Genomic DNA, 26860 nt, shown 5'->3' on the forward strand with positions numbered 1-26860 from the left:
GTTCATCTTTGCTCATTTAAAGGTAAGGTGTGCCGCCAAGTCAGTTTCACTCCAGGCACCCACAGAGCCCTGTGGTTGTCTTTGGTAGAATACAGGAAGAGTTTACCATTGCCTCCTCCCACACAGTATGAGATGATGCCTTTCAGCATCTTCCTATATCACTGCGGCTGCCCCATATAGTACTAGCAGGGATTCGAACCGGCAACCTGCTTGTTAGTCAAGCATTTCCCCCGCTGTGCCACTTAGCAGGGGATAAATGTAGAAGTTATCTTCTGGATAGAGGAGGATACACAGAAGACTGCAGCAGCAGCTTCTGTGGTTAGAAACATCACAAAGTCTGTAGTTTCTTTTTTAAAAAAATATTGGTTTGTTTTGTTTGTTCAGTTTTTATACCACCTTTCATAAGGCATCCCAAAGCAATTTACAAAAGTTAAAATAAAATAAAATTCCATTAAAATAACATATAAAGCCTTGACATCAGTTAAACAATAGAAACCATAAAACACCAAAAAAACCCAACCACCATAAAAAAGACAAACAGAAGCAGGAGAGCTGAGAGATGCGGGGCGCCCCTAAGGAGTAAAAGCCTGAAGAAATAAGAAGGTCTTTCGTTGTTGTTGTTGTTTTTAAAGCTGCCACAGTTGTCAAAGAGGACATTCTCTGGGAGAGTATTTCAGAGCCTGGGGGCAACAACAGAGAAGGCCCTGTCCACAGCAATTTAGCCTCTCTCAGCGTGCATACAGAGCAAAAGCCCCTCTGATGACCTTGTTAGGCAGGCAGAAAACCTTGGGAGCAGGCAGTCCTTATGTGTAAGTGTAAGCTTCTTATAAGACAGTGTAAGCTGTCTTATGGAATCAGAGTATTGATCCATTTAGCTCAGTATTGTCTATACTGATTGGCAGCTTCTCCATGTTTTCAGACAGGAGTCGTTCCCAGCCCTACCTTGCTGTGATGTGAGAGAGGGAGAAAAATTTCTCTCTGTCCACTCTCTCTACTCCATGCATAATTTTATACACCTCTATCATGTCACCTCTTGTCCAAACTAAAAATGTCACCTGTAAAGATGATTTACTGTGTGAAGCAATATCTTTTATTCCCCACCTTTCTTATTTCATGTCCTTACTCTTTTCTTAGGCTTTGGGTTTATTTCAGTGAGACAGGACTAACTTAGTCTGAATGCTGCCCAGCTTGTGGCTGATCAGATCACTTCTGAATAAGTTCTTATGGTGATGTTTGACCTTTTACTGATAATATTTTGATGTGATATTATATTTTGTTATTTAGTTTGTTTGATTTGACATTTCTTCTAAAAAAACACCAACCTGAATGGATTTTCTAGATTGAATCTATGCTTTTTAAAAAAGGGGTTCTTATGTTTGACTTCATGTTATAATATTGCAATAAATAAATGGATTGGTTACTTGATCTTTCTTTAGTATATAAAATCAGCAAGTACTCTTACTATCACTCTGAAACTATTAATAATTCCTAAGTGGAGAGGTACCCAGCCACATAAGATACGGTTTCAGAAACGTGAGAAGCATTTGTGAACAGGGGGCATTTAAAATGTTGGGACACAATCCTCTGGAAATGATCTTGCTTGGGCCTTGGAGCTGTGCAAGGGTGCTGCAGTTGTTTGGAAAATAATTTTTAAAGTTGATTTTGGAGCAAATTAACGATATACACAAGGGGCAAGGAAAGTCCAAAGAGCACTGCCATATGGATTGCAGTGGGGAACTGCTTGGTGGATTGTGCCCCGTCACTGTTTCCATGTATACTTTCAGGCTGGACAGTGTTTCTCATTAACTTGTTGTAGTCATAACATTTTATGATGTGTCATTCATTTTTAGTAAGAGATAACGAGTATAGAAGGAAATAAACTATGCTTACAGAACTAAATTAGAGTACTTCTACTCAAGGACAAGCTCCAAAGGATAAAAGGGAAACAAATCAAAGTTCTCCCTCACCTTTGAAACTTGTGGCGTAGATTTGCAAGTGGAACTTTCCCCCCTGTTTTTAGTCCTGGAAGTAGGGCAGGAAATGCTAATAGGTTGGGAAATCAGGTCTGTCTTCCATGGGGCACATAGCAAGAGTGTGTAGGAAGCCAGAGAAGACACTTCAATGGTAGGGGGCAAGTTGTCCCGACTCTTTATAACAGTGGTTCCCAACATTGGATCCCCAGATGCTATTGGACTTCAGCTCCCATAACCCCCAACCAAAGACCCCTGGGGCTGGGAATTATGGGAGTTGAAGTTCAACAACATCTAGGGACTCAACATTGATAATCCCTGCTTTATAATAGGGGTTCCCAACCCTGGGAAACGTCAGACTACAATGTTGATGACTACAACGTCGATGTCATTGGACTACAATACCCATCACCCCCAGACACAATGGCTTTCAGCCCTTGCTAACTGCGCTTATGATGATGGGACTTGTAGTCCAACATCTGGGCCGCCAAGATTGGGTACCCCTGGGAAAAAGCATTGGACTAGGACCAGGAAAATGTGGCTTCAAATCCCCAGCCTGGATTGATCCTGGATCAGTCACTCTCTCTCAGCTTACCCTAGCTATGTCTCAGGGTTGTTGTGAGGATAAAATGTAGGGGCTTACTGTGCTGAGCTCCTTGGAGGGAGGGTGGGGGGGACAGCACTATGTGCCATTCGGGTGTGATGCTGTTCTGCCAGGACCTCCTTCAAGGTAAGATCTTCCTTACTCCCTAAGCCAGGGGCTCTCAGACTTGACTTCATAGATTTTGTTGGACTACAGCTCCCATAATCCCCAACCACAATGGCCATACAACATCTGGGGACCAATGTTCCCTGTAACAAGGATTCCTAGGATTCCTTTGGACATTGCAGCTGGGGATTATGGGAGTTGTAGTCAACAACATCTGGGAATCCTTGTAACAGGGAACACTGCTGGGGACCTGTGGCTGAATGGCCCTAAGGGCATGGCTGCACAGGGTTTCTTCAGAACGCGGATGCAGCAATGGGACGCACAGAATTAATGCAAACTGCAGAGCCGCCTCTGATGCTGCAGTGGCGGTCCTCCTTTTAGAGGGCCTGAGGCACTTCAGGAGCTGTGCACATGACATAATGTGTGTGCAAAAAGAGATGCACACGAGAGAGCCTTCTGACATGATGCGCCCTCTTCTAAGGCCCTGCTGGTGCACACAGGTCTGAAAGCATGCATTGCTTCTGCCTCTTTAAGAGCCTGACACTGTCCTGCTAGTGAGCTATTATAAAGGCAGGTAAGCTGCAGCACTTGCATTAAAAGAGCTGGCAGCAAAGCAGGAGGAAGCAGCCTGCACCATGACCAGTCAGAACAGCTGGGGATACGGGCAGGAGGACGGTAGGTGCTTTGCATACCCTTTTATCTCCGATAAGCCATCCCTCTCTCCCACCCCCCCTTTCCTGCTCAGTAACACTTGAGTCCTGCACAGGTAGACTGCATGCCGCCATTTCTCCCACATCAGGCAAAGTGCAACAGGCAGTTAAGTGGTTAACCGAGAAGCAGCGCATAGTTTCTTGTTCAGAGAAGGGACAAAATTCACTGTCATTTTGCAGGCTCGACCCCCAAGTCACAGACCACCTCTTTCAAGGGCAGCGCAACACTGTCCAGGAAGAGAGACCTGGCAATTGGTTGGACTGAGAAGTAAGCAAAAGCAACTCAGTCTTGGAGTTTTGACCCATCCAGATCCTGACAGCCTCCAGACACTGGGCAAGCACAGAAACAGCATCTCCGGAATGACCTGGGTGGCGAGATACAGCGGAGCATCATTGGCATATTGATGGAATCTCACCCCAAACCGATGGATGACCTGCCCCAGTGGTTTCATGTATAGGTTAAAAAGTGTATTGAGAGTGGAAAGAAAGCTTGTCCCGCACCATCCCATCCAGATAGGGGCCAGTACACAACCATTTCCCTCTCCTTCTACCTTAATTTTTGCCAACATACATCTGTTCCTTGGGAGCGTGCACAGGGCTTAGAACCTGTCTGGACGCTCTAACTTTCAATCATGAGAATCAGCCTACTGGTTGTCCCTCTAAATGAAAGACAGTATTTAGAATATGTATTGGGTGGGGTGGGAGGGAACAAAAAAAACACCCAATTTCTATGTCTCTGAAGGTATGAACGAAGTAAGAGTGCTTTCCTTTTTTCCAAAGGGCCTTCTGAGTGGTACAAGTCCTATCCCATTGCTGAAGGGAATAACCAGTCTCCCATAGACATCATCCCTGCGCAGGCCATTTATGACCCCTGTCTGAAGCCCCTTAATATTTCCTATGGAGCATGTTCATCTCTTGGCATCTCCAACAATGGGCATTCCGTCATGGTGGACTTTAAGGACATTGACGACAAGACAGGTAAGTCTAGAACAGCAGTCCTTCTCTTGCTATTTCTCTTTGTAAACCGCCCTTAGCCATTTTTGGAAGGACGGTATAGAGATCGAATAAATTAATAATAATAATAATAATAATAATAATAATAATAATAAATATAGTTGGAGCAACACAAGCATTGGAAAGAGGCTGCAGAAACAGGAGAGAAGAGGCGGGGAGACCTTGCCCGTGTGGCTGTCCCACGGAATGCAGGAAACACCCCAGTCTTTCCTTTGACCTTGTCCGGACTCTGGTATTGTGCTGCTCTAGGTTTCCTCTTGACAGAGCATAATACAGGAAGAGACCTGAAATGATATGGTTACAAGGCAGCAGAGTCTCCGATAACAGGCTGAAGAACTCAGGAGGCTGTTAGTGATGCTGTGAGAGCATGATTAGGTGCAGTATTAAGATGCAGCTGTTAGCTCTCTGAACACGTAACTTGTAAAGACTAATAGTGGGAACAGTTCAGTGCATGTTTAAATACCAGTTGTATTTAGGGAATATGATGGATCTGTTCTCATCAGTCTTTAGCGAGGGTGCTTCCAGACAGAGCTGACTCCAAGTTGGAGAGGCAGGGGCAGTTTGCTGCTGTTATTTCCCATGTTAGAGCTGGGGCAGGGGGCATCTCTCTGCAAACCGAGAGTGCAAATTGAAACCCCTTGAAATATTTTGAGGAAGATAGATAGATGACTTTATTACGGTCAGAGACCAGCTGCAGAACACACTACACACAACAGACAATGAGTAACTATAAGCAAATATAAGAATGTATCCCATGCAGGCAGAAAATATAATAAAAATACGAATGTGCCAGTACAGTAGCGTTGTTGGCTTTAAACTTTCACCTCTGGAGGAACCCATCATAATCTGATGATAAGATCTACAGGCTGCCACACAGAACTTGGCAACTTTATAAGAAATGACAGGCTGCTTATTGGCTAAAAGGAGAGAGAGATAAAATTTATCCCATGGACCTGGGAAATAGGTTTTAAAAGGTGGAATTAACTTGCTGCACAAGTCCAGTATGTTCCCCATAGGGAATATTACTAAATCTACCCTCCAGCAGGGCAGACGGGAGAATGTTGAATCTGCTGGAGTTTGTAATTATTTAGCAAAGCGCCAACCAAGGAAGCTACCCGCTTCAGTTACAGAGCAGAGTGCAGAGTTTAGTTGTTGCAGTTACCTGAAGAACATGCATGGAGATTGTTGTTCAGTCTAAACTAAATAGGCTTATTGATAAGCAGGCCAGAGGCTGCTGGTTCGAATCCCCACTGGTCTATTTCCCAGACTATAGGAAACACCTATATTGGGCAGCAGCGATATAGGAAAATGTTGAAAGGCATCATCTCACACTGCACAAGACATGGCAATGGTAAGCCCCTCGTGTATCCTACCAAAGAAAACGATATGGCTCTCCGGTTGCCAGGAGTCGACACCAACTTGACAGCACAACTACATGTGTGTGAGCATGATATTCCCCTTAGGGGACGGGGCTGCTCTGGAAAGAGCATATTTGTATGCAGAAGGTTCCAAGTTCCCTCCCAGGCAGCACCTCCAAGATAGGGCTGAGAGAGAGACTCCTGCCTGCAACCTTGGAGAAGCTGCTGCCAGTCTGTGTAGACAGTATCGAGCTAGATGGACCAATGTCTTGGTAGAAGGCAGATTCCTATGTTGCTAAGGTCTGGGTTGTACTGTCTTCTGAACTGTCCACCTCATCTCCGAATTGCAGGCCTTTCCAGGAAGTGGCACAGGGCCGAGAAAGAGTTTGCAGTCTGAGTTTGGAGTGGATCAGAGGAAGAGAGAGTTTGAGAGCTGCCGATGACGGTGGGGCGGCTTGGAACGCAGGATCTCTCTCTCAAGATCGAGTGCAGGGTAGAGGAAGTGCTGCCTTGAGGGAGAGTCTGTTTGCCTCCATGTATGCTCTGCATGCATGATTGTAAATAAAACAAATATGGCAAGGATGCCACGGGTCTCTAGTGTGCTCTCACACAAGGAAATCAAAGCCTATCTATCTAGCTGGTGGGGCACCACCCCCACCCCCAGATTGGCACCCCCCCTACCCCTTAAAGGTAACCGCCCCTCGCCTCCTGGGAGTGCACAAACTAGTTTGTGCACGTCCCTAGTGTACAATGAGCGTACATTGTACACAAGTACAGATCTGTATGTACACAGGTACAGTCATTCACATGTTATGCTGAAAGCAGGTCCAGAAGTGTCCTATAGAAGTGTACAGATAGGAAGTGTATTTCCTCTATGTACCATTCATTTGAAGGCCCTGTATCCGGGTTCACGTTCAGAATGAACACAGGTACGGTCATTCACACAAACACATGTGCGAGTGTACAGAGATCTGTACACTCGTACAGCATAATGTCTGAATCGGGTTTATGTCTTTTAATGAGGGTAAGAAAGGGAGGACATGGAGCAGCTGTCAGTTTCAACTGGAGCACAGAAGCCCTGCCAGTTTCTGCTTTTCTTCTGGGTTTCAGTGGTCAGAGGGGGCCCACTGGAAGATCCTTACAGGCTGAAGCAGTTCCATTTTCACTGGGGGAGGAGCCCGGATTGTGGATCAGAGCATACCATCAATGGCCAATCTTTTCCTAGTGAGGTGAGTTAGAAATATCCGACACCTTATATAAACTAAAAGCAGCCATGGGGGGGGGGGCATCAAAATGTGATCAGAGGGGTGGTGTGGGAGAGAAGGTGCTTAGCCAGTTCCTCGCTTGTTTTCCTGCTCTAACATTCCCCTGTTACACTCACTGTAGAAAAAAGGCAAGCATGCTACAAGTACTTGCATTTTTTCCTTCTGTGTGCCTAATAGCAGTTTTACAGGAGGTTTAGAGTAGGATACAAGGCAGGGTGAAGAGCTGAACCTACCTTCTCCCAGAACTACAGTTGCAATTGAGATCAAAGACCCCCCCCCCCCGCCCCCGCTGCAATACCCAGCACTTGGAGCTGCTCTAAAGTGGCAGCCGGTGAGGGGCGGGGGGGGGGGGGGGGGACTGGGAGATTTGATTTCAGATTGCCCATTAATCATTTAGGTAGAAGTTCTCAAATGTGGGTCTCCGTATATCATTGGACGACAATTCTACAGTGACCAAAGGTAATTGTAAATGGGGATCATGGTAGTTGTAGCCTAGCAATATCTGGGGACCCAAGCAATGTTCCCCCTAACAGGGATCCCCAGATGTTGTTGACTGCAACTCCCATAATCCCCAGCCAAAGGCCATTGCAGCTGGGGATGCTGGGAGTTGTAGTGAAAACCCCACTTTTTGCATCGTTTTTTGGGGAAACTTCGAACTTGCAGTAAAGCCTTGCAGAAAACCCACGGTAAAGCCTGCTGTCTGGGAAAACTCCTGACGAACTGGTGGCAACTGCAGATGAACCTCTCCGGATGATCTCAATGGGACTCATAGTCAAGAAGACGTTTTCTTAAATACCCTACATGTATTGTGTCCCGCACAACAAAATGAGAATCAACTTAGCCTGTTCTGAACCATGCAGCCCAGCAGTTATTATATTATATTCCATCTGGAATTCATGATCCCATAGCCTGGGAGTTCCTTTTCTGTTGTCAACCCTTGCTAACCAAAGCCAATAAAATGATCATGATTTGTGAGCTGGTTGAGCTTTATTGGCTGTTCCCAGAAATTTCTGGCCACTTTATCTCTGAGCAAAGCAATCCATTGCCTGCCGTTATTGCTTATCAAACATCATCAGCCCAAGAGAGGACAGGGCCTTGTCACTTAGCATTCCTCATCATGATGTATGGCTCTCCTCCCCAGCTCCATTTAGTCCACTGGAACGCCAGGAAATATGCATCCTTTGGAGACGCAGTGACTGCACCAGATGGCTTGGCTGTGGTGGGTGTTTTCTTGGAGGTAAGAGCCACAGAAGTGTGAAGCTGTGCAGCATGTTGGTGACCCTGGAACTTGTTTCATAAGGAGATACCTTAATAAGAAGATGCCTATATCCCAGGGGTAGGCAATGTTTGGCTCTCCATGTGTTGCTGAACTACAACTCCCATGATCCCCAGCTGTGATACAGTGGCTGGGGGTGATGGGAGTTGCAGTCCAGCAATGTCTGGAGACCTGCATGCTGCTTACCCCTGGTATAACCAAAGCAAGGGCTGTCCTTAGAATGCTCCGGCAGGGGGCAGGGCCCGGGGCAAATCAGCCAGTGTGGAGCCCATTCCAGTTAATTTTAATGAGGGTTAAAAGAGCGGGGCCTGGGCGGTTGCCCTGCTTGCCCTGCCCTAAGGACAGCCCATTTGTTTCATGTATGTGTGTCTGGAAGCCGAAATTGACACACTCAGAGGAACATGGGAAGCTGCCATATACCGAGTCAGTATTGTCTACCCAGACTGGCAGTGGCTTCTCCAAGGTTACAGGCAGGAATCTCTCTCATCCCTATCTTGGACATGCCAGGGATAGAACCTAGATGCTCTTCCCAGAGTGGCTCTATCCCCTGAGGGGAATATCTTACAGTGCTCACATCTGGTCTCCCATTCAGATGCAACCAGGGCAGACCCTACTTAGCTAAGGGGACAAGTCATGCCTGCTTCTACAAGACCAGCTCTCCTCTCCATTGCAACACTCAGTATTGCAATGGCCAGGACTGACGTCCTGACCAGTGTTCCCTCTAACAGGGATCCCCAGGTGTTGACGACTACAACTCCCAGAATCCCCAGCTGCAATGGCTTTTGCTCGGGGACTCTGGGAGTTGTAGTCAACAACATCTGGGAATCCCTGTTAGAGGGAACACTGGTCTTGAGTAACAGCACATTTGCAGAAGGATGTTGCATGAGGAGGGCTGGCGCGAGGGTCTTTAGTGCTCCGGGCAAAGTCTGACCTTGGTGCTCACAACCCTGCCAAGAAGCACGGAGCTCAGCATGTCTCCAGCAGCCAGGAGGGTGGGCTCCTCCTCCTCCTCCACCGCCCCCTTCACTTCGCCCCCTCAGCACCGAGAGGCCAATGTGAGGCTCTGCTGTGCGTGCAGCTCACTTGTGCCTGAGCACTGGAGGAGACTGAGCGGCTGGCAGGCGTGTGGACAGAGGGCATGCCCAGACTCATGGGGCGGCTGCTTCTGCCTTCACTGGGGCGCCCATTCGCCATGGCCCAGCCCGGGTCCCACCAGGTATTGCTGCCTCTTCCTCCCGTTCTCCTCTTCCTCCTCCACTGCCGTCTCACCAGTGAAAGGGCCTGGCAGGGGTGGCAGCTGGGGTGTGGGCGTGGCAGCAGCAGCCGTACCCCTTAAAACTGGCTGCTCTAGGTGACCGCCTTGGGTGTCGACACGGATGGGCCAGCTCTGTGCACTAGTTAGTTGCCCTTAGTTTAGTGCTTGCGTTCCAAACGAGTATTGCACCAATCATATGTTTTACAGGGAGCTTTTGCACAGGAGCCCAATCCTGCAAATCCCTGTGATTTGAGTGTAGCCGTGCGATCTTCTTGCACTACCACAACTTGGTTCATTGCACAAGCACCGTGTTCGGATGTTGGCCACTGTTTCCCAATCCACCTGCTTACATACCTCTGTCTTTCCACTTTCAGGTGGGCGAAGAGCATGCCGGCATGAACAGGTTGACGGATGCCTTGTACATGGTCAAATTCAAAGTAAGCTTAACATCCAAAAGGGATGTTCGTTTTGTGTGCTTGACTTCTCACTCGCGGGATCTCAGTGGGGTCTGGCCCATAGCCATGGCACTGGGGGACGGCCTAAGAACATAAGAGCAGCCCTGCTGGATCAGGCCCAAGACCCATCTAGTCCAGCATCCTGTTTCACACGGTGGCTCACCAGATGCCACTGGAAGCCACAGGCAGGAGTTGAGGGCATGCCCTCTCTCCTGCTGTGACACCCCTGCAACTGGTACTCAGAGGCATCCAGCCTTTGAGGATGGAGGTGGCCTATAGCCCTCCGACTAGTAGCTGTGGATAGAGCTCCAATTGTTCCTATTTACCAGGGGACAGCTGCCAGGGAGATATTCTGGAACCTGTCCCAGGTAAATCGCTGTCCCTGTTTTGCCCCTATTGACCTCTTGGAGATGCCAGCCTGGTCCACTTTTCCCACATCTGTTGCTCAAATTGTCATTTTGGACTCAGTTCCCACCTTAGAGTCTCTGGGAATCAGATCTCCAAGCGGGTGGGTGGATGTGTCGTGTTGTCTCTACTGCAGCTGCATGTAAACGGGTGCAAACACGAAGGCATGATGCATCTAGCAGGTGGACACCAGTCTTCCTCTGTGAAACACTGGAGGCAGGGGCAGGCCCCCAATGAATGGCTCAGAGCCTCAAATCTCATCAGCCGCCCCCCATGACCTCTTCCAGAAAGGGAGTGCAGCAGTGGAGGTACCTGCACAGAGCAGGGGAGAGAGTGCCTAGCCTCACTTCGCTCTCTGCTGCTTCCACCTTCCTAGGTGCTGTATTAGGGACTTTTTCATATTAAATATTATATAATAATTATAAAATAATAATTTCTTCTGTTTTACTTTCCCGCTCTATGTCTGGTCAATGGCTGTCATCAAGATTGATATTATAAATACTGATATTAATATTTTTATAATATTAAAAAATAATAAATATTAAAATACTTGAAACATTTGAGACTTTAAAAAAGCATGCACAATTATTCTTTAATTGTCAGTTTTGATTGTCAATAGGGGTACTGTGGGCCCATGGCCTGGATGTTTTAAACAGCACCGCTGGCAGAAGGGCATGAAGCTGTCGTGTCAGGGTCTGTCCTCTTTAAAACAGAAGTGGAAGGTGGAGGGAGGGAGGGAGAAGCTGCCTCTGCTCTCGCCCAGAAAAAGGTGCAAAGGGCCGGGCCGGGTGGAGACTCCTCTTGTTCCAGCATCAGGAGGTACCTGTGAGGATACCAGGTCACTGGCAAGAGTCTGTCCACCCTTCTCTATAATGGGATTATAGGGCAGGGACAAATGGATTTCTTTTCATTCGCTTCTGGTCCCCTCTTAGGGTTCTTCCAGACGGTGATTTATGCCAACTTCAGTGCGGATTCCAACAGAATATGTCAGAAACTGCCCACATGATGTTCAAGTATGTCACATACGTTCTTAGTGCCCTCTGCTGACAATCTGTTAAAAAGCCATGCCTTTTATGAGTTAGAATAAAACAGGGAAGTAGTGCTGGAAAGGCATGGCTTTTTCAGATTGTCAGCAGAGGGCACTAAAAGTGTACACGATGGATGTACTTGAACAGCTTGTTACATCTCTGATTGGGAATTACACTGAAGTGGGAATAAGTCAGCATCTGGAAGAACCCTTCATGATGAAGTGCCGTCAAGTTGGTGTCAACTCTTAGCGACCACATAGATAGATTCTCTCCAGGATGATCTGTCTTCCACTTGGCCTTCAAGGTCTCTCCGTGGTACATTCATTGCTGTCGTAATCAAGTCCATCCACCTTGCATCCTCATCTTCTCTTTCCTTCAACGTTTCCCAGCACTATAGACTTCTCAAAGGAGCTGGGTTTTTGCATAGGAGAAAAGCAGGTGGGAAGGACCTCAGGGCAAAAAGGATTCCACATCGGTCTGTCAGCTCACCACTGCTCTGCATGAAATCCCTCCTCCTCATTCAGTATCTGTTCAGCAGTGACCCGTGTTCTAAAACATTGGCTTCTTCTTATCTTGTGTCCAAATCACAAGAGAGGCTTGGCCCCCTTACCATATTTTGTCAGCGCTGCTGTTTTTAAGAAGTGACAAAGGGACTGATTAGCTAAAATTGGAGGGGGTGTGGGGTCTGTGGGTTTCATTTAAGCCCCTGCCCCTTTTGCTTCCTAATGCAAGCCTGCCTGAGTAGTACTCTGAGCATTTCAGCCAGAAGAGGATAAAAATCTTTGCTACCACATGCTGTAGTGAGTTTGTGGTTACATTGCACATATAGAATCAGATTATTTTTTTAAGCACTCCATAAAACATAACATTTTTAGTTCCTTGTACTAAGGTCAAGGTAACCATGCGTAGTGGCCTGGCAAGGTATCACTGTGATATCTATAACCAAGTATCTATTTTGGAAGTCAGTGAGCATGCTTGGAATTGCTTTGCCATATGGAATACTAAGCATAATTACTTAGAAGTAAGTCCCATTAAGGTCAACGGGAATGACTTCTGATCAGCATGGTGAGGATTCAGCTGCAGAAGACTTTGCATTTTTGTGGAAGCAAATTCTAGTACAAATATGTTAAGTATGAATCTTGGCAATCGTGTGTCCAAATGAGCTTCATTTGACTCCTACTCCAGGGGACAAATATAGTAAGCTATAAAAACTGAGCAGGAGGTCCTGAGTGGTTTAGCATTCCCATGGACGTAAATTCTAACGAAGCTATGCAAGAGTCAACATCTACGATGGTATTGTTTTACATTAACTGCCACAGAGGGAAGATATTTCTGCATAACTGTGTCCTGTGATCATTTGGTAACATCGCCCTTGTGCTGGCCTCTGCAAAACTCTTGAACTGGAATGAAAATCTTCAGTCTTTTCTCATGATCACGGAGAAGGGGCTCCAGGCTGCAGGGGAGGGAACCTTAAAACGCTTACCTCCCCCATGGATGATCCTGGCCTTCTTGCTGGGCCAGCAGAGTGGTGTGGGCTGGGCGAGTGCATTGCTGCACAGTGCATTATGCGCTTGCGCTCTTCACCCCATTTAAGGAGCGTGGCTTGGCTTGGCAGGTTTGCCACTGAGGGTACAATCCTGGTGCTTCTCATGCACGGGCAAGACCGGGCTTGGCTTCATTAACCCAGTTTTGTCTGCATGTGAGAACAGCCTCATAGACTTGAGTTTTATTTTTGATTATATCGTATGACCACTGAGCCCCTGGTGGCGCAGTGGTAAAGCTGCCGCCCTGTAACCAGAAGGTTACAAGTTCGATCCTGACCAGGGGCTCAAGGTTGACTCAGCCTTCCATCCTTCCGAGGTTGGTAAAATGAGTACCCAGAATGTTGGGGGCAATATGCTAAATCATTGTAAACCGCTTAGAGAGCTCCGGCTATAGAGCGGTATATTTTTAAAAAAATGTAAAATGTAAGTATGATCCATATGCAGAAGTAAAAGGTAGTTGTTAGAGGGTTTTTCCTGCCTTGCTGAAAATATTATTTTCAAAAATAGCAGTTGACATCCTTCCCAGCAAGCACAGCCATGGGCTGTAGCTCAGTGGTAGAGCATCTGCTTTGCGTGCAGGAGGTCCCAGGTTCAATCCCTGACAGCATCTCCAGGTAGAGCTGGGGAAGACTCCCGGGCGCTTTCCAGATTAGCCGCTCAACTGTAGCAAAATGCTTCCGTTCAGGCAAACCACATTCAAAACATAAACAGCAGGGGGAGCAGTCTCGCAAAAACTAACAACCTGAAAAAACAGCCACTTTCTTACGCCAGATCTATGACGTTATAGCACTATAGCGCAGCAATTAAATTCGAAACAAGGCATGGGAAATATGAACGGCGCCCTGCCATCAGCCTAGGGACTGTGGTGTCACAACACATGCAGTGCGGAAGAACACTTCAGAGAGATGTCGTGACCCCGTTGCAGGGTCTAACCTGGAAAGCGCCCTGCCTGAAACCTGGGAGAACCATGAGTCAACATAGACAATACTAAGCTGGATGGACCAATGGTCTGACTTGGTATAAAGCAGCTCCCTAATTGATGTTCCTAATATCAGCATCCATGCTGTGTCAGCTCCTGAGCTGGTCTGCTGTGCTTCCATAGTCTCAGGTGATCTTGCACAAGAGTACAAATGCTTTCTGGAGCTTGCCCACACCCCAGAAGCTCGCTCTGACTTAAAACACTTCATGAGGGTCAATCACCATGTTTCTGATCTAACCGAGCACTCCCAGAGCACACATTTCAGTAAGTATTTGCACCCTTGCACAAGACCCCCTGTCTGCGCTTTAAACCAGCATGGAGACTAGCACAGATGTTAGGAGTGCCCATGTTTCATTACTCAAGATGCCAGGCGGCTTTTACAAAAGACATTTCTGTTCCATCTGATCTAATAATATAATTTAAATGGACATTCCAGTAAGAAATAATGGTGTCCATTCTTCTCTTAAATCACCAGACACCACAAATCCATTATATTTACCTGCTTTGTCTTTTAGTTTGTCAATTTCTACTAAGTCCAATCCCTTGATCAACTATTGCATTATCAAAGCCACTGAACATCGCTTTCCAGTGCCAGAAACAATGTAAACTCAGTTTAATTTGCATCTCTGGTTTTTGCTCCTGAATTAAAATTTTTATTTATTCATGAAATTTAATCCATGCCAATGCCTTTTTTTTTTTTAGGGAACCAATGCCCAGTTCAGATGCTTCAACCCAAGCAGTCTCCTGCCCCCATGCCTAGATTACTGGACATATCCCGGCTCTTTGACAACACCTCCCTTAAATGAGAGTGTGACGTGGATAATACTGAAGGAGGCAATCAGTGTATCTGAGAAACAGGTAAAAGAGCAGATGGGGGATTGTAATTCTGCTGCTTGCAATAAGGACTACAACATCTGCCCGTAAAAAGAAATCTAGCCATCCACAAAACTATTATTTCATGAATATATAACAATGAATTAGTAGCCCAGAAAGCAAAACAGACTTAATATTGTGTGTGTTTACATTCAGAAAGTGGGGGAAATGCTGCCCCCCCCATGCAACTATTACCTCAGGCTAGTTCATATAGGCATGTAAATCACTCATTGATTGCAACATTGTTGTTTATTTTATATTTGCATCTCACACTTTGTCTGAGCTGTATGAGGCACGTCTCTCTTCATCTTCACAACCACCATGTGGAATAGGGAGTTAGGCCAGGGGTTCTCAAACGTGGGTCCTCAGATGTTGTTGGACTACAACTCCCATCATCCTCCAGCCACAATGACCTTTGGCATGTGCGTGTATATATATAGCCTTGTGCTTTATATTTCCCAACAATAATTTGGTGTGTTACAGTTTGCACAGCACTGGGTTCAGCCCTCCTAGCTTTGGCCAGCATCCTGTCTAGTCCAGGTACATCCTCAAGTTGTGTACCCTTGGTGTCAAAGGCAGCCCTATCCACACTAGATCAGATGTCTATCCTATCAGGGCCCAAAATACGCAGCCTTTCTCCCAACATATGGAAGAATCACAACATTATTGTAAATATAAAATCCACTGGAAACTTCTTAAAGTTTTCAGAAGTTAGGAAGTTCTTGCTACTCATAAGAACAGCTGGATCAGGCCCAAGGCCTATCTAGTCGAGCATCCTGTTTCACACAGTGGCCCACCAGATGCCTCTGGGCCTGGGAGCCCACATGCAAGAGCTAAGGACATGCCCTCTCTCCTGCTGTTGCTCCCCTGCAACTGGTATTGAGAGGCATCCTGCCTCTAAGGCTGGAGGTGGTCCACAGCCACCAGACTAGCAATAGCAATAGCACTTACATTTATATACCGCTCTATAGCAGGAAGCTCTCTAAGCGGTTTACAATGATTTAGCATATTGCCCCCAACATTCTGGGTACTCATTTTACCGACCTCGGAAGGATGGAAGGCTGAGTCAACCTTGAGCCCCTGGTCAGGATCGAACTTGTAACCTTCTGGTTACAGGGCGGCAGTTTTACCACTGCGCCACCAGGGGCTAGTAGCCATTGATAGATCTGTCCTTCATTAATTTGTCTAAGCCCCTTTTAAATCCATCCAAGCTGGTGGCCATCACCACATCCCATGGCAGAGAATTCCATAGATAGTGTGAAGAAGTACTTCCTCTTGTCGCTCCTAAATTTCCCGACCTTCAGTTTCTTGGGATGACCCCTGGTTCTAGTGTTGTGAGAGAGGGAGAAAAATTCCCAAAAGGTTGGAACCCCCTTATAGACTGAAAGTTACTGTTTCAAATCAGTAAAAGAAGTCTGCTTGTTAAGATTGCTTCAAGGTCATTTGCTTGAAAGTACCCCCCACCCACACACACACACACACTCTTGGTCTTTTGTTGTGAGCACTGGCCTCAATCAACCTCTTAAGCACTAACTCTGTTTCACCTGAATTTTCAGATGGAGAAATTCCGAACTCTCCTTTTTACCACCGAGGAAGATGAAAAGATCCAGATGGTGAATAATTTTCGCCCCCCTCAGCCTCTGAAAGGAAGAGCAGTTCGTGCATCATTCAAGGCTTAAGAAGAGGGAGAGAGAGACAGAGGATGGAAAGTGGCCTTCAGGATATCCAGAGTGTTTCCATTATCAGCAAACACAAAATGAGGCAATTGATCTTCCAAGGAGGACGCAAGATCCTCTGCGGGACATTCAAAGAGTTTGACTTTGATCCAAGCATGGATGCCATTATCATTGACTTTGAGCCAAGCATGCCATACCATCATGGAGTATACAGTGCTCATGCGAATCCTCACAGCTATAGCGCTGCATGGGAAGTCTGGTGGAGAACTTGACTCCTTGAGACCTGAGCTTTCATTTTTGAAAAAGGGAGTTCATCTATTCCCTGTTTATCATGGACAATCCCTATTTTCCTGGTTTGCCCTGGAAAATACTATACTCAGAATGCTTAAAAACAAACAAACATCAGTGTGCATACATGTGTGCTAGAGTAGAATCCACCAAGTTTTTGATTCCTTTTGTATGTCTCTAATCTAGACTTTAACTCATTGTGCAATCTGTTGCAGGTTCTTTATTCAGAAGTCAGTCCCATCATGTTGAATAGGGCTTACTCCCAGGTAAATGTTCATAGGGCCAAACCAGACACAAGGCTGGAGATCTGTGATCAGGATCTCCTATAAGCCCTATTCAGACATTATGTGGTACTGCTGTACAGATGTCTGTACATTCGTGCATATTTTTGTGTGAAGGGCTGCAGGTTTGTTCGTCTATTGAAAGCAATCCTGAGGAAGTTCATGGCTTGATTTTGTGAAAAAATATGGGTTGGAGGGTCAGTCAGAGTTAGCAACTCTACTCAACATGCTGAGACAAAGCGGGGCAGCAGACACCAGAGAGCCTGGGGAAAGTCTGCCAGGAGCCAGAATCAATGTCCGCTGCTGAAATCTGGATCATTCTGGATTTAGGTGCAACCAGAGGTTGCTGGTTCGAATCTCCACTGGTAAGTTTCCCAGACTATGGGAAACACCTATATTGGGTAGCAGTGGTATAGGAAGATGCTGGAAGGCATCGTCTCGCACTGTGCGGGAGGAGGCAATGGTAAACCCATCCTGTAGTCTACCAGAGTCAAGCACATGGCTCTGTGGTCGCCACGAGTCGACACCGACTCGACGGCACACTTTACCTTTCCCTTTTAAAAGGTACAATCCATCTTAGACAAAAGAAAATGTCCATCTTGCAGACATGGCAATAAACAATTTAGGTAGGGGTGTGGGGACAATGGAGCAAGGGTTGGGGGCAACCACTGTCTCTTGGCTGCCAGGGTTGGGGGGAACCACTGTCTCTTGGCTGCCAGGGTTGGGGGGAACCACTGTCTCTTGGCTGCCAGGGTTGGGGGCAACCACTGTCTCTTGGCTGCCAGGGTTGGGGGCAACCACTGTCTCTTGGCTGCCAGGGGTGGGGGCAACCACTGTCTCTTGGCTGCCAGGGGTGGGGGCAACCACTGTCTCTTGGCTGCCAGGGGTGGGGGCAACCACTGTCTCTTGGCTGCCAGGAGTGGGGGGGGGTGCCAAGTCACTCCCTAACCCCCTCCTGTACCCAGCCAGCAAAGGAAGCACTCGACGGCTGGGAGGTGTGCCCTCCCCCCCCGCCAGTATTTCATTGAAAAGCTGGCTGGGTGGGGGTTGGGAGGAAGCCCAGCCAGTCAGTGTTTCAATGAAGCACTGACTGGGGAGGATGGAAGTAGCCCCGCCCGCTGCATCTGACTTCAGACCAATAGCGGGGCCGGGGCCAGTTCGTCCCTGAAGAGTCTCCCCAGTCAGCATTCGGTGTCTTTGTCGTGTACTTGAACGAGCCAACCATTGACACCACTCCTGGATAAACTTATACAACACCAAGACAGGACTATTACAACATCTCATCATCACTTATCTCCTCCGGCATAGGACAATGAAATACAGCAGATTAAAGTGGGGAACGTCCTCCAGTATTTCTGATTAAAATTAACGGGGCAGCGGGGACAATACTTTTGCAGACATCCACACTTTGCAATAATACAATGATGTGCCCTTGCAGCAGCGGAGTCTATAAAAAGCCAAAGGACGTCTTGCTTGACTAAAGCCCCAGGCAGGCTGGGTGTGTTCCTCTTGAGTGAACTCCATTGTCCTCAGAGGTATCGTGAGTCTTCTGTTCAGTTTGTACTCTCAAAAGTTTAAATTTGACTCTCAGCTTTTTTTGTTTCTCATACAGCTTAAGCATATACCTGCACTGGCCGAGTTTCCTCTAGGCCTGTGGCTGTAATGCAGTTTCATTCCTGCCACTGCTTCAGCAGGAGAGAGAAGTGGAGTGTAGAATCACACAATGTTGGAACTGGACCTTGGAGGTCCTCTTGTCCACAGTGGTGTGGTGAGGATGCTGGCGTCCCCTGTCCAGCCTGCTGCTGCCGGTCCCTGCCACCTCCACCATGCCTCCCGCAACTGACATCAGATGCAGGGGCCATGGCCATGTTAGCAAAGGGGGGCGCACACCCCGTTTGGAAGTAAAATTCGGCCCACACCACATATTTGCACTTCTCAAAAATGGAGCTGTGTTTCAGCCAGCTCCTGGGCTTCCAGGAGAAGCTTCAGCCAGCACTGGGCTCCCTGCCTTTGGAAGCAGAAAGATGCCATCCTGGCCACACTGGAAGCTGCCATATACTGAGTCAGACTGTAGGTCCATCTTGCTCAGTATTGTCGGCACAAACTGGCAGCGGCTTTCTCCAAGGTTGCAGGTAGGAATCTCTCTCAGCCCTATTTTGGAGATGCCAGGGAGGGAACTTGGAACCTGCTCTTCCCAGAATGGCTCCATCCCCTGAGGGGGGAAGATCTTACAGTGCTCACACATCACGTCTCCCATTCATATGCAACTAGGGCAGACCCTGCTTAGCTAAGGGGGCCAGTCATGTGTGCTAACACAAGGCTGGCTCTCCTCTCCACAAAAGCGGCACTTCCAAATGCAAACATGGCACTTCCAAACTGGGCGCACGACCCTGTTTGCTAATGTGGCCACGCCCCAGGCGTCTGACATCAGATGCAGGGGTGTGGCTGGGGCACTGGGTGCAGCCCCTGGAGTATGGCAGCCTGGGTTCTTGGAACCCTTTTGCTCAAGGGAGGCTACGCCTCTGTGTGTCCAGTACCCTACAGCATCTCTGACAAATGGCTGCCTGGCCTCTGTCTGAAGACTGCCAGGAAAGGAGATCCTGCGTGAAGCAGACTGTTACTCCTTCAATGAGGAGCAGAGGAGAAGGTCTTCAACCTCCTCCTCATACTGCGTGGAAGGTGGCAATGGCAAACCCCTCCTGTATTCTACCAAAGACAACCACAGGGCTGTGTGGTCGCCAGGAGTCGACACCAACTCAACGGCACACTTTACTTTACTTTAGGTCAGGGGCGTGGCAAGGTTGGAGTGGGCCCAGAGACAAGATTTTAAAATGGGGCCCCCTCTCTCGCTGAAGCTCAGCTGATGAAGTCAAGAAATCTTAAATGCTTAAATGTGGCTGGATAGTGGTAACAAAAACCATAGTAAAATTGATATCCTAAATTAGTTTTTTAAAGGTTTTGTAAATTGTGGATGATGCAAGTCATTTAATGGTACTAGAGAAAGACATGGTGGCTATTCTCACGATCAGGCAAAATCGGGCTAGGAGAGCCTAGCCTGACTTTGCCTGATCGTGGGAGCCACTGGGCTTGCAGTTGAGCCCAGTGGCTCCCAGGCGGTTGACTCACCTAAGTAGCCTGCCCCTAAAACCGGGTTTGCGGAGCGAGCGCTCCGCAAACACATTTTTTAAAATTGTGAGTAGCTCGCGCAGGGGATGCTGGAGCTTTCGGGGTCCGATCGGCCCCTGCTCCCCCCAGCCGGCCGCCCAAGGCTCCCTCCCTGATTGTGTGTGGGGAGAGTGGGCTTAGCCTGCTCTCGCCGCTCACCTGCAAAAACCGAGTCTCACTGATCGTGAGACCTGGCTCGTGCTGTTCTGGTAGCTCCAGGTCTTAACACTCACATCGATTTCGGAGGATGAATACAACTGAAGGACACCTGGGCAGGTGTGTGGCTGGGGGAGTCAGTCATGTGACTTGCCTCTGGGGAGCCCCCCAAGGCAGTGGGCCCCCAGACCACTGTCTCCCCTTGCCCTATTATAGTTACGCCCCTGCTTTAGGTGGTGTGGAGGCCCTGGACTTTGGCCCCGAAGTCCAGGGGAAAGAGCACCTCTGGCTGTGAGTCATCCATTTCCACCTCCCCCCACTTTTCACATGCAAATCAGGTGCCTGATTAAATTTATTATTATTTACATTTTATATCCCGCTCTTCCTCCCGCTCTTCCTCCAAGGAGCCCAGAGCGATGTACTACATACTCAAGTTTCTCCTCACAACAACCCTGTGAAGTAGGTTAGGTTGAGAGAGAAGTGACTGGCCCAGAGAGTCAATTTAGGGAGAGCATCTCCTCAGATATAAGAATGTGGGTTTTAAACAGTGGGACATGGAAGACTGAAGTTGACATCTGTACACCGAAATGTCTGTTCTTTATTTGTAGTTTTTCGTTTTCTTTTAATGTATCCAATGAAAAGTTCTGGAGAGAAGAAACTAAAGATAGCCATTTCTTACCGAGAGAAGAAATAATAAAATCATAAACCCACCACTTTTCAGTGTATACAGCAGTTTGCTTCATGGGTCATATAATATGTCCGTATGATTGTTTTGAACCAAAGGTTATAACATGCAATAATGACGGTTGCTTGGAGGCAACCTTGCAACAGTCGTGCAGATCCAGATTCAGTTGCAATGCCAGATTCAGGATTCCTGAGTGACCCAAAGAATCCTATCATGGATTCTCCATTGACCTAAAGTCAGCATGAGTTGTCTGCTTTGCCAATCAGGGTCTGCCCTGGTTTGCATTTGGATGGGTTGCTACATGTGAGTACTGTCTGCTGTAAGATATTCCCCTTAGGGGATGGTGTCGTAGCTCAGTGACAGAGCAGCTGCTTTGCATGCAGAAGGTCTCTTGTTCAATTCCTGGCATCTCCAATTAGGGCTGGGAAAGGCTCCTCCCTACCTGAAATTCTGGAGAGGTGCTACCAGTCAGGGCAGAAAAACCTAAGCTAGATGGAACATGTGTCCGACTCGGTACGCAGCATGTCCCCGAGTAACTGCAACCATTGTTCCAAACATTCTGTCATAACTGTAACTGTACACTTGTAACACTTGAGATTAAATAAAAAGTAGATTTTGGATTCTTTCATGTACTGAACTCCAAAGAGGGGAAAGTTTCAAGGAGATGATCATGTGAGATGCATGCCAAGTGTGAATGATCAGGAAATGGGTGTCAGTGACAAAGTGCAGCAAGGCGACTGGGACTGATGGGACTCCAAAGTTGCACAAAGGTGGTGGAGGTAGAAATTTGGGAACCTAACAGGGGCCATGTGATAACACCATAAGATAATTTATCACATACCGTATTTTAGGGACTATAAGACTCACTTTTTTCCTCGAAAAATATCCGCCAAAATTCAGGAGCGTCTTATATGTTTTAACAGTTTAATATGTTAAAACTCTGAAAAACTGGATTAAAATTGAGGTGCGTCTTATAGTCCGTAGCGTCTTATAGTCCGTAAAATACGGTAGCTCTTTTTAGATAATTTATCACATAGCTCAGCAACACCCCTCCTTTGATTTCTGAAGGCATTTAAGGTCATTCTGGACAGGCACCAGAAACACCGTGGTGCTACCAAACAGGCAACTTTCACTACTCAGTCTCAGCTATTTGAAAATGATTTGCTATACAGCTTTGCTATTATAAATCCCACATTGCAATTCTGAACGTATTTGCTCAGAAGCAAGTCTGTTGAAATTCATGGAAATCGCCTCTAAGCAGATGTATTTCCACATAACAGTCCGGGGGCGGGGAGGCGGGAAAGGTCATCATTACAGACCCTAATAGCCCTGATGGAGACTGGGAGTGGGGGGAAATAACAGAGACCAACTATTCCCGGTGACAGGCTGGAGAGCAGGGTTCCCTCTAACAGGGATGTTGTTGACTACAACTCCCAGGTCCCCATCTTCAATGGCTTTTGCATGAGGATTCTGGGAGTTGTAGCCAACAACAACTGGGAATCCCTGTTAGAGGGAATACTGCTGGAGAGATCAAATTATGGCATTTTAGATGTAGAAGGGACCTTTGAGGTTTTCTAGTCCAACCCACTGCTCAGAACAGGAAACAGTCACAGTATCCCTGACAGATGGTTGTCCAGAGAACAGCCCACCACAGGTCATCAAGTGTGCTGCTTTGTCGCTCTGATGTCTTAATATGTATGTTTATGGGTGTCATATATTCAGATTTTATTAGAATATATGACACTGAGCCTCTGCAAGAGAATGGAAAAGTATGGAATGGAAAAGAAAAGAGAATGGAAAATACATTTTAAAGCATAATACTTTCCTGATCATATTTTAATTCAGAAAAGATGCAATTTTGTTTGATATGTTTCTGTCTAATACTGAAAATATGATGGAGAAAATTAGTTAAAGTACTCTGCATATAAAGGTCCAGTGGGTCTTGGTCACGCTTACTGTGACCAAGAGATGGGCAAGGCAGAAACACTCGAACAGGCTTGGTTCTCCACTGCAAGTGTCTCTCTATGAGAGAGAGCTTGTTGGCTCACCAGATTGCTGTGAAGAAGCCATGGTGTGGGTATCACCCCACTCTAGAACCTTCACCTGTCAAATTAGAAGGCTTTTAGCAAATAGGACTAAACCATGGATTGCATCAGCAGGGACTGGGCTACCGTATGATTTCATTAAAAGGGCAGTTGGAACAAGAGGAATGATATTTGGTGGTTGAATAGTGGATGTTGTGAAACTGAGCTTTAGTTCATGACACAAACTGGGCAATGGACCTAATCACTTTCAGTGCAGATGAGGCTTGTAGTGTCTTTCACATTTGTATGATATAATTAGATTGTGCAGCAATTGTCCCTAGGAGAGCTCCTGAGGCACAAACTACCTAAACTGGACTTGAAGCTAACTAACTAGGCTGCATAAGAAATGTGACCCGCTGCCCTCAGGCTAAACTGCTCACACACCAAGGTCCCATCCAAAGATTGTTGCTGTGCATGGAAAAATGGAGTGTAGGCAGCTGACCTCTGGAGTGAGGCATCTGGAGTGAAGTGGAAGAAAGTACGGTATCTTTTGACCAGATACGGTAGCTGACAGCCAAACTAAATCACCCATGAGGAGTTCTACTGAAACCAAGTCGTCCTTCAGAATAACTGCATTATTACTCTTGAGTCACAGAGTTTGGATGTCAGCCACTGGACCTATCCCGTCTGTATTTACAATGTTCGAAGTCTGTTTGCATTTCTGGGAGTAGGGAGTAGCTTTACTTTATTTACGTTGTAGGTTCAAAGGCTGGAATTTGCTTTGATAAAACTGGGGCATGTGACTGGACTTTTTAGCCAACCTGTTTGTCCTGGCCTCACCTGGATCCTTTAAAGAGAAAGTATAAATATATACATTAAGAGTGGAATGTGGCTACTCAGGGCTTTTTAAAATGTGCAGCTGAACACAAAATGTGCAGTTCTTAAAATAAATAAATAAAGTGAAGTTCCAAAAGAACATGTATTATACGGTTCAAAAATTCAAGTCACACAAAAGTCTTATTAAATGACAGACAACAATGAGGAAAATGAAGTGATTAGTCCAGGTGTTCCTCTAGAACTCTCTGATCAGAGGTACCCATTTCTAGCCCCCTGCAAAAGACGCTTCCCACAGATTCCACTACTATGCCACACAGACTCTTCACCAATGAATATAACGCTCTTCTGCAATCACGCTGTCAGATTCTGAAGATTTCTCTCAGTTCCAGCAGGCTTCTAAAATCTAAATGTCATGGAATATGACTCTAGGCGGCAAAGTATGTGTGCACTGACAAGGAAACTGCACTGGTATGAGCTGCCATGGTGCATGCGATGCTCACAAATTATACACACATATCACTGTGCAGTTCTGAATTTTCCTTTTTAAAAGCCCTATTGGGGCTGTTTTGCCTATCCGCAAAAACAGTTAGGTCGATTTCAAGGGAGCATCCTGTAATAGTAACAACGCAGAAGCAAAGTATTTAAATGATGATTGAAACGTAAAAATAAACTATTCTTAGGAAACATATGCCCTTCTGAAATTGTGAAACTGAGTTGCAGGATGTGGAATTGTGAAACGATGCTATGGGGAACGTTTGCTAAAGGCTGGGGCTGTAGCTCAGTGGTGGAGCATCTGCAGGGCATGCAGAAGGTCGCAGTTTCAATCCTTGACGTTTCCAGGTAGGGCTGAGAAAAATTCCTGCCTCAAGCCCTGCAGAGCCACTGCCAGTCAGAGTAGACAATATTGAACTATATAGACCAATGGTCTGACTCAGTAGGTGGCAGCTTCCTATGTTCCTGCCTCCTGGTTTTGTTGCTTGTGAAAACCACATACAGACCAGGGGTGTAGCTAGGGGAAAGGAGGCCCGTGTTCACCGCTCTTCTTGGCAGCCCCTTGGAGTGAAGGAGGCAATGAAGAAAACAGAGAGGAGAGGAGCTGGGGGCCCCTCAGGAGCTATTTGAACCCATCCATTCAATGATAGCTACACTCCTGATGCAGACAGTCAGGCTGTTTTGTTTTGTTTTCTGAGGATGGGTCTGTAGCTCAGTAGTGGAGCATCTGCTTAGCATGCAGAAGGTCTCACGTTCAATCTCTGGCATCTCCAGACAGGGCTGAGAAAAATTCCTGCTTGTTACCCTGCAGAGCCACTGCCAGTCAGAGTGGACAATAGCGGGCTAGATGGACCAATGGCCTGACTCAGTTGACAGTAGGGTTGCCAACATTTCATTGCCAGAATGAGGGACACAAGTTTGTGGGGGCTGCCTGGGGTGTGTGTGTGTATGCAGTGGTAATCAAGAGCCTGAGAATCATGGACATATATGCAACTGAATTATATGCTGTTGAATAAATGAGGGACAAATGCTGTCCCAAAGGGACCAACATTTCATCCTTGAAATGAGAGATATCCTGCGTAATGAGGGACAGTTGGCAACCCTCGTTGACAGCCCCTCCCTATAAAATTTTCAAGCAACAGAATGAGTATACATTTGCCATCTGTTTTAAAGCAGCATCTTTTCATATATTTCTCAGACAGTTTAAGGACACATTCTTCTAAACTTCCTAGGCCAATTTACTGTAGCTGTGATTACCTCCTTATATTGTATTTTGTATCCCTCAAATCAGGGCCAATTCCAGGTTTCAGGGGACCCTCGGCAAACCACCCTCCATGGGCCTCCTCTGAGGTCCATGGTGGGGTTCACCTTGATGGTTTGGGCGGGAGAGAGGAGGCAATGACAGAGTGACTCTCTCAGCCAAGAAATCCACTCTGCCACCACCACACAAACAATTTGGGCGCAGAAGTGGGCTTGGCAGGGGACCATTCTGAGGACTCTTTGCCCTCAACCCCTTCCAAGTCGTGCCCACCACCACCAGCCCTGACTCCAGCAAAAGCATTTCTTAGGGATCACCTGAGATCCCAACAGCATCCCAAAATCTCAGTGTCTTCACAAATGGCAAAGGATTGCAGCTGAAAAACCACGCGTGCTTTGCATTAACTATAACCAAGTCTAATTGAAGCAGTTGCTTCTCTTCCAGTCTTCATTCTCTTCTCTTCTCTTCTCACTCTCCCCACAATTTGCAGCTCTTCTTTGAAATATGACTGTCTATATCAAGATGAGTCTGCAGGGTCAGGTTTTATGCCTCACTTGAGCAGAATATGAGCGTCTCTTTTTAAAATGTCAGCATTTTGGTATATTGTGGACAGTATCAGTACAACGTCCTTTCAGACATAAGTAAGGTTATCGACAGTGTTATGTACTCAAGGCCATGGGAGGAGGGGGAACACTGTGGATGCTAGACTCTAGACAGTCTGGTGGTCATTCATTGCCACTGTGCAGGGGTCTTTTCCCTGTTCTTGCTCCCCCTAGAAGTCTTCTGTGAAAGAGGTGAATGAGTCCCCGACTCCCCATATATGTTGGAGGTCAAAGCCCTAAACAGCTTAGGCCCTGGGTATTTAAGAGAATGAAGCTATTCTGACGCTCAGTGGGAAGCAGGCTAAGGATGCTTAGCTCGCTTCCCACCGATTGTCAAATCCACCGGGCTCGCAGCCGAGCCCAGTTCTGTCAAAGTGGGTCACCCACTTCTGTAGCCAGCTCCTTAAACCAGGTCTGTGGAGCGAGCGCTCCGCAAACCCAGTTTTCAAAATCGTGGGTAGCCACGGCATGGCTCCATGCTGTGGCTACTCATGAGTATACCCCCAGTGGGAGGCTGAAAAGCAGCCTCCCAGCTCGGGGGGTCTCTCCAGTATG

General features: G+C 46.9%; 1 protein-coding gene across 1 annotated transcript; it reads left to right on the top strand.

The window, feature by feature from the left end:
* Window positions 1–3305: 3305 nt before the first annotated feature.
* On the top strand, window positions 3306–17092 carry CA7 (carbonic anhydrase 7). Its single transcript, XM_053271297.1, has 7 exons — window positions 3306–3354; window positions 4170–4367; window positions 6872–6990; window positions 8168–8263; window positions 9932–9994; window positions 14671–14826; window positions 16398–17092. Exons 1-7 carry the CDS (start codon window positions 3315–3317, stop codon window positions 16518–16520), a joined length of 795 nt encoding a protein of 264 aa, XP_053127272.1. The 5' UTR covers window positions 3306–3314; the 3' UTR covers window positions 16521–17092.
* The last annotated feature ends 9768 nt before the right edge of the window (window positions 17093–26860 follow it).

Source organism: Hemicordylus capensis, chromosome 9, assembly GCF_027244095.1.
Source record: "Hemicordylus capensis ecotype Gifberg chromosome 9, rHemCap1.1.pri, whole genome shotgun sequence".
Classification (NCBI taxonomy): domain Eukaryota; kingdom Metazoa; phylum Chordata; class Lepidosauria; order Squamata; family Cordylidae; genus Hemicordylus; species Hemicordylus capensis.

What these genes read in the sequence shown, in the direction of transcription:
- CA7 (XM_053271297.1), top strand. Translation starts at nt 3,315, where the DNA reads ATGACCAGTCAGAACAGCTGGGGATACGGGCAGGAGGACG. An exon ending in GGGATACGGGCAGGAGGACG is followed by an intron (nt 3,355 to 4,169) that starts GTAGGTGCTTTG and finishes TTTTTTCCAAAG; the next exon opens with GGCCTTCTGAGTGGTACAAG. An exon ending in TGTACATGGTCAAATTCAAA is followed by an intron (nt 9,995 to 14,670) that starts GTAAGCTTAACA and finishes TTTTTTTTTTAG; the next exon opens with GGAACCAATGCCCAGTTCAG.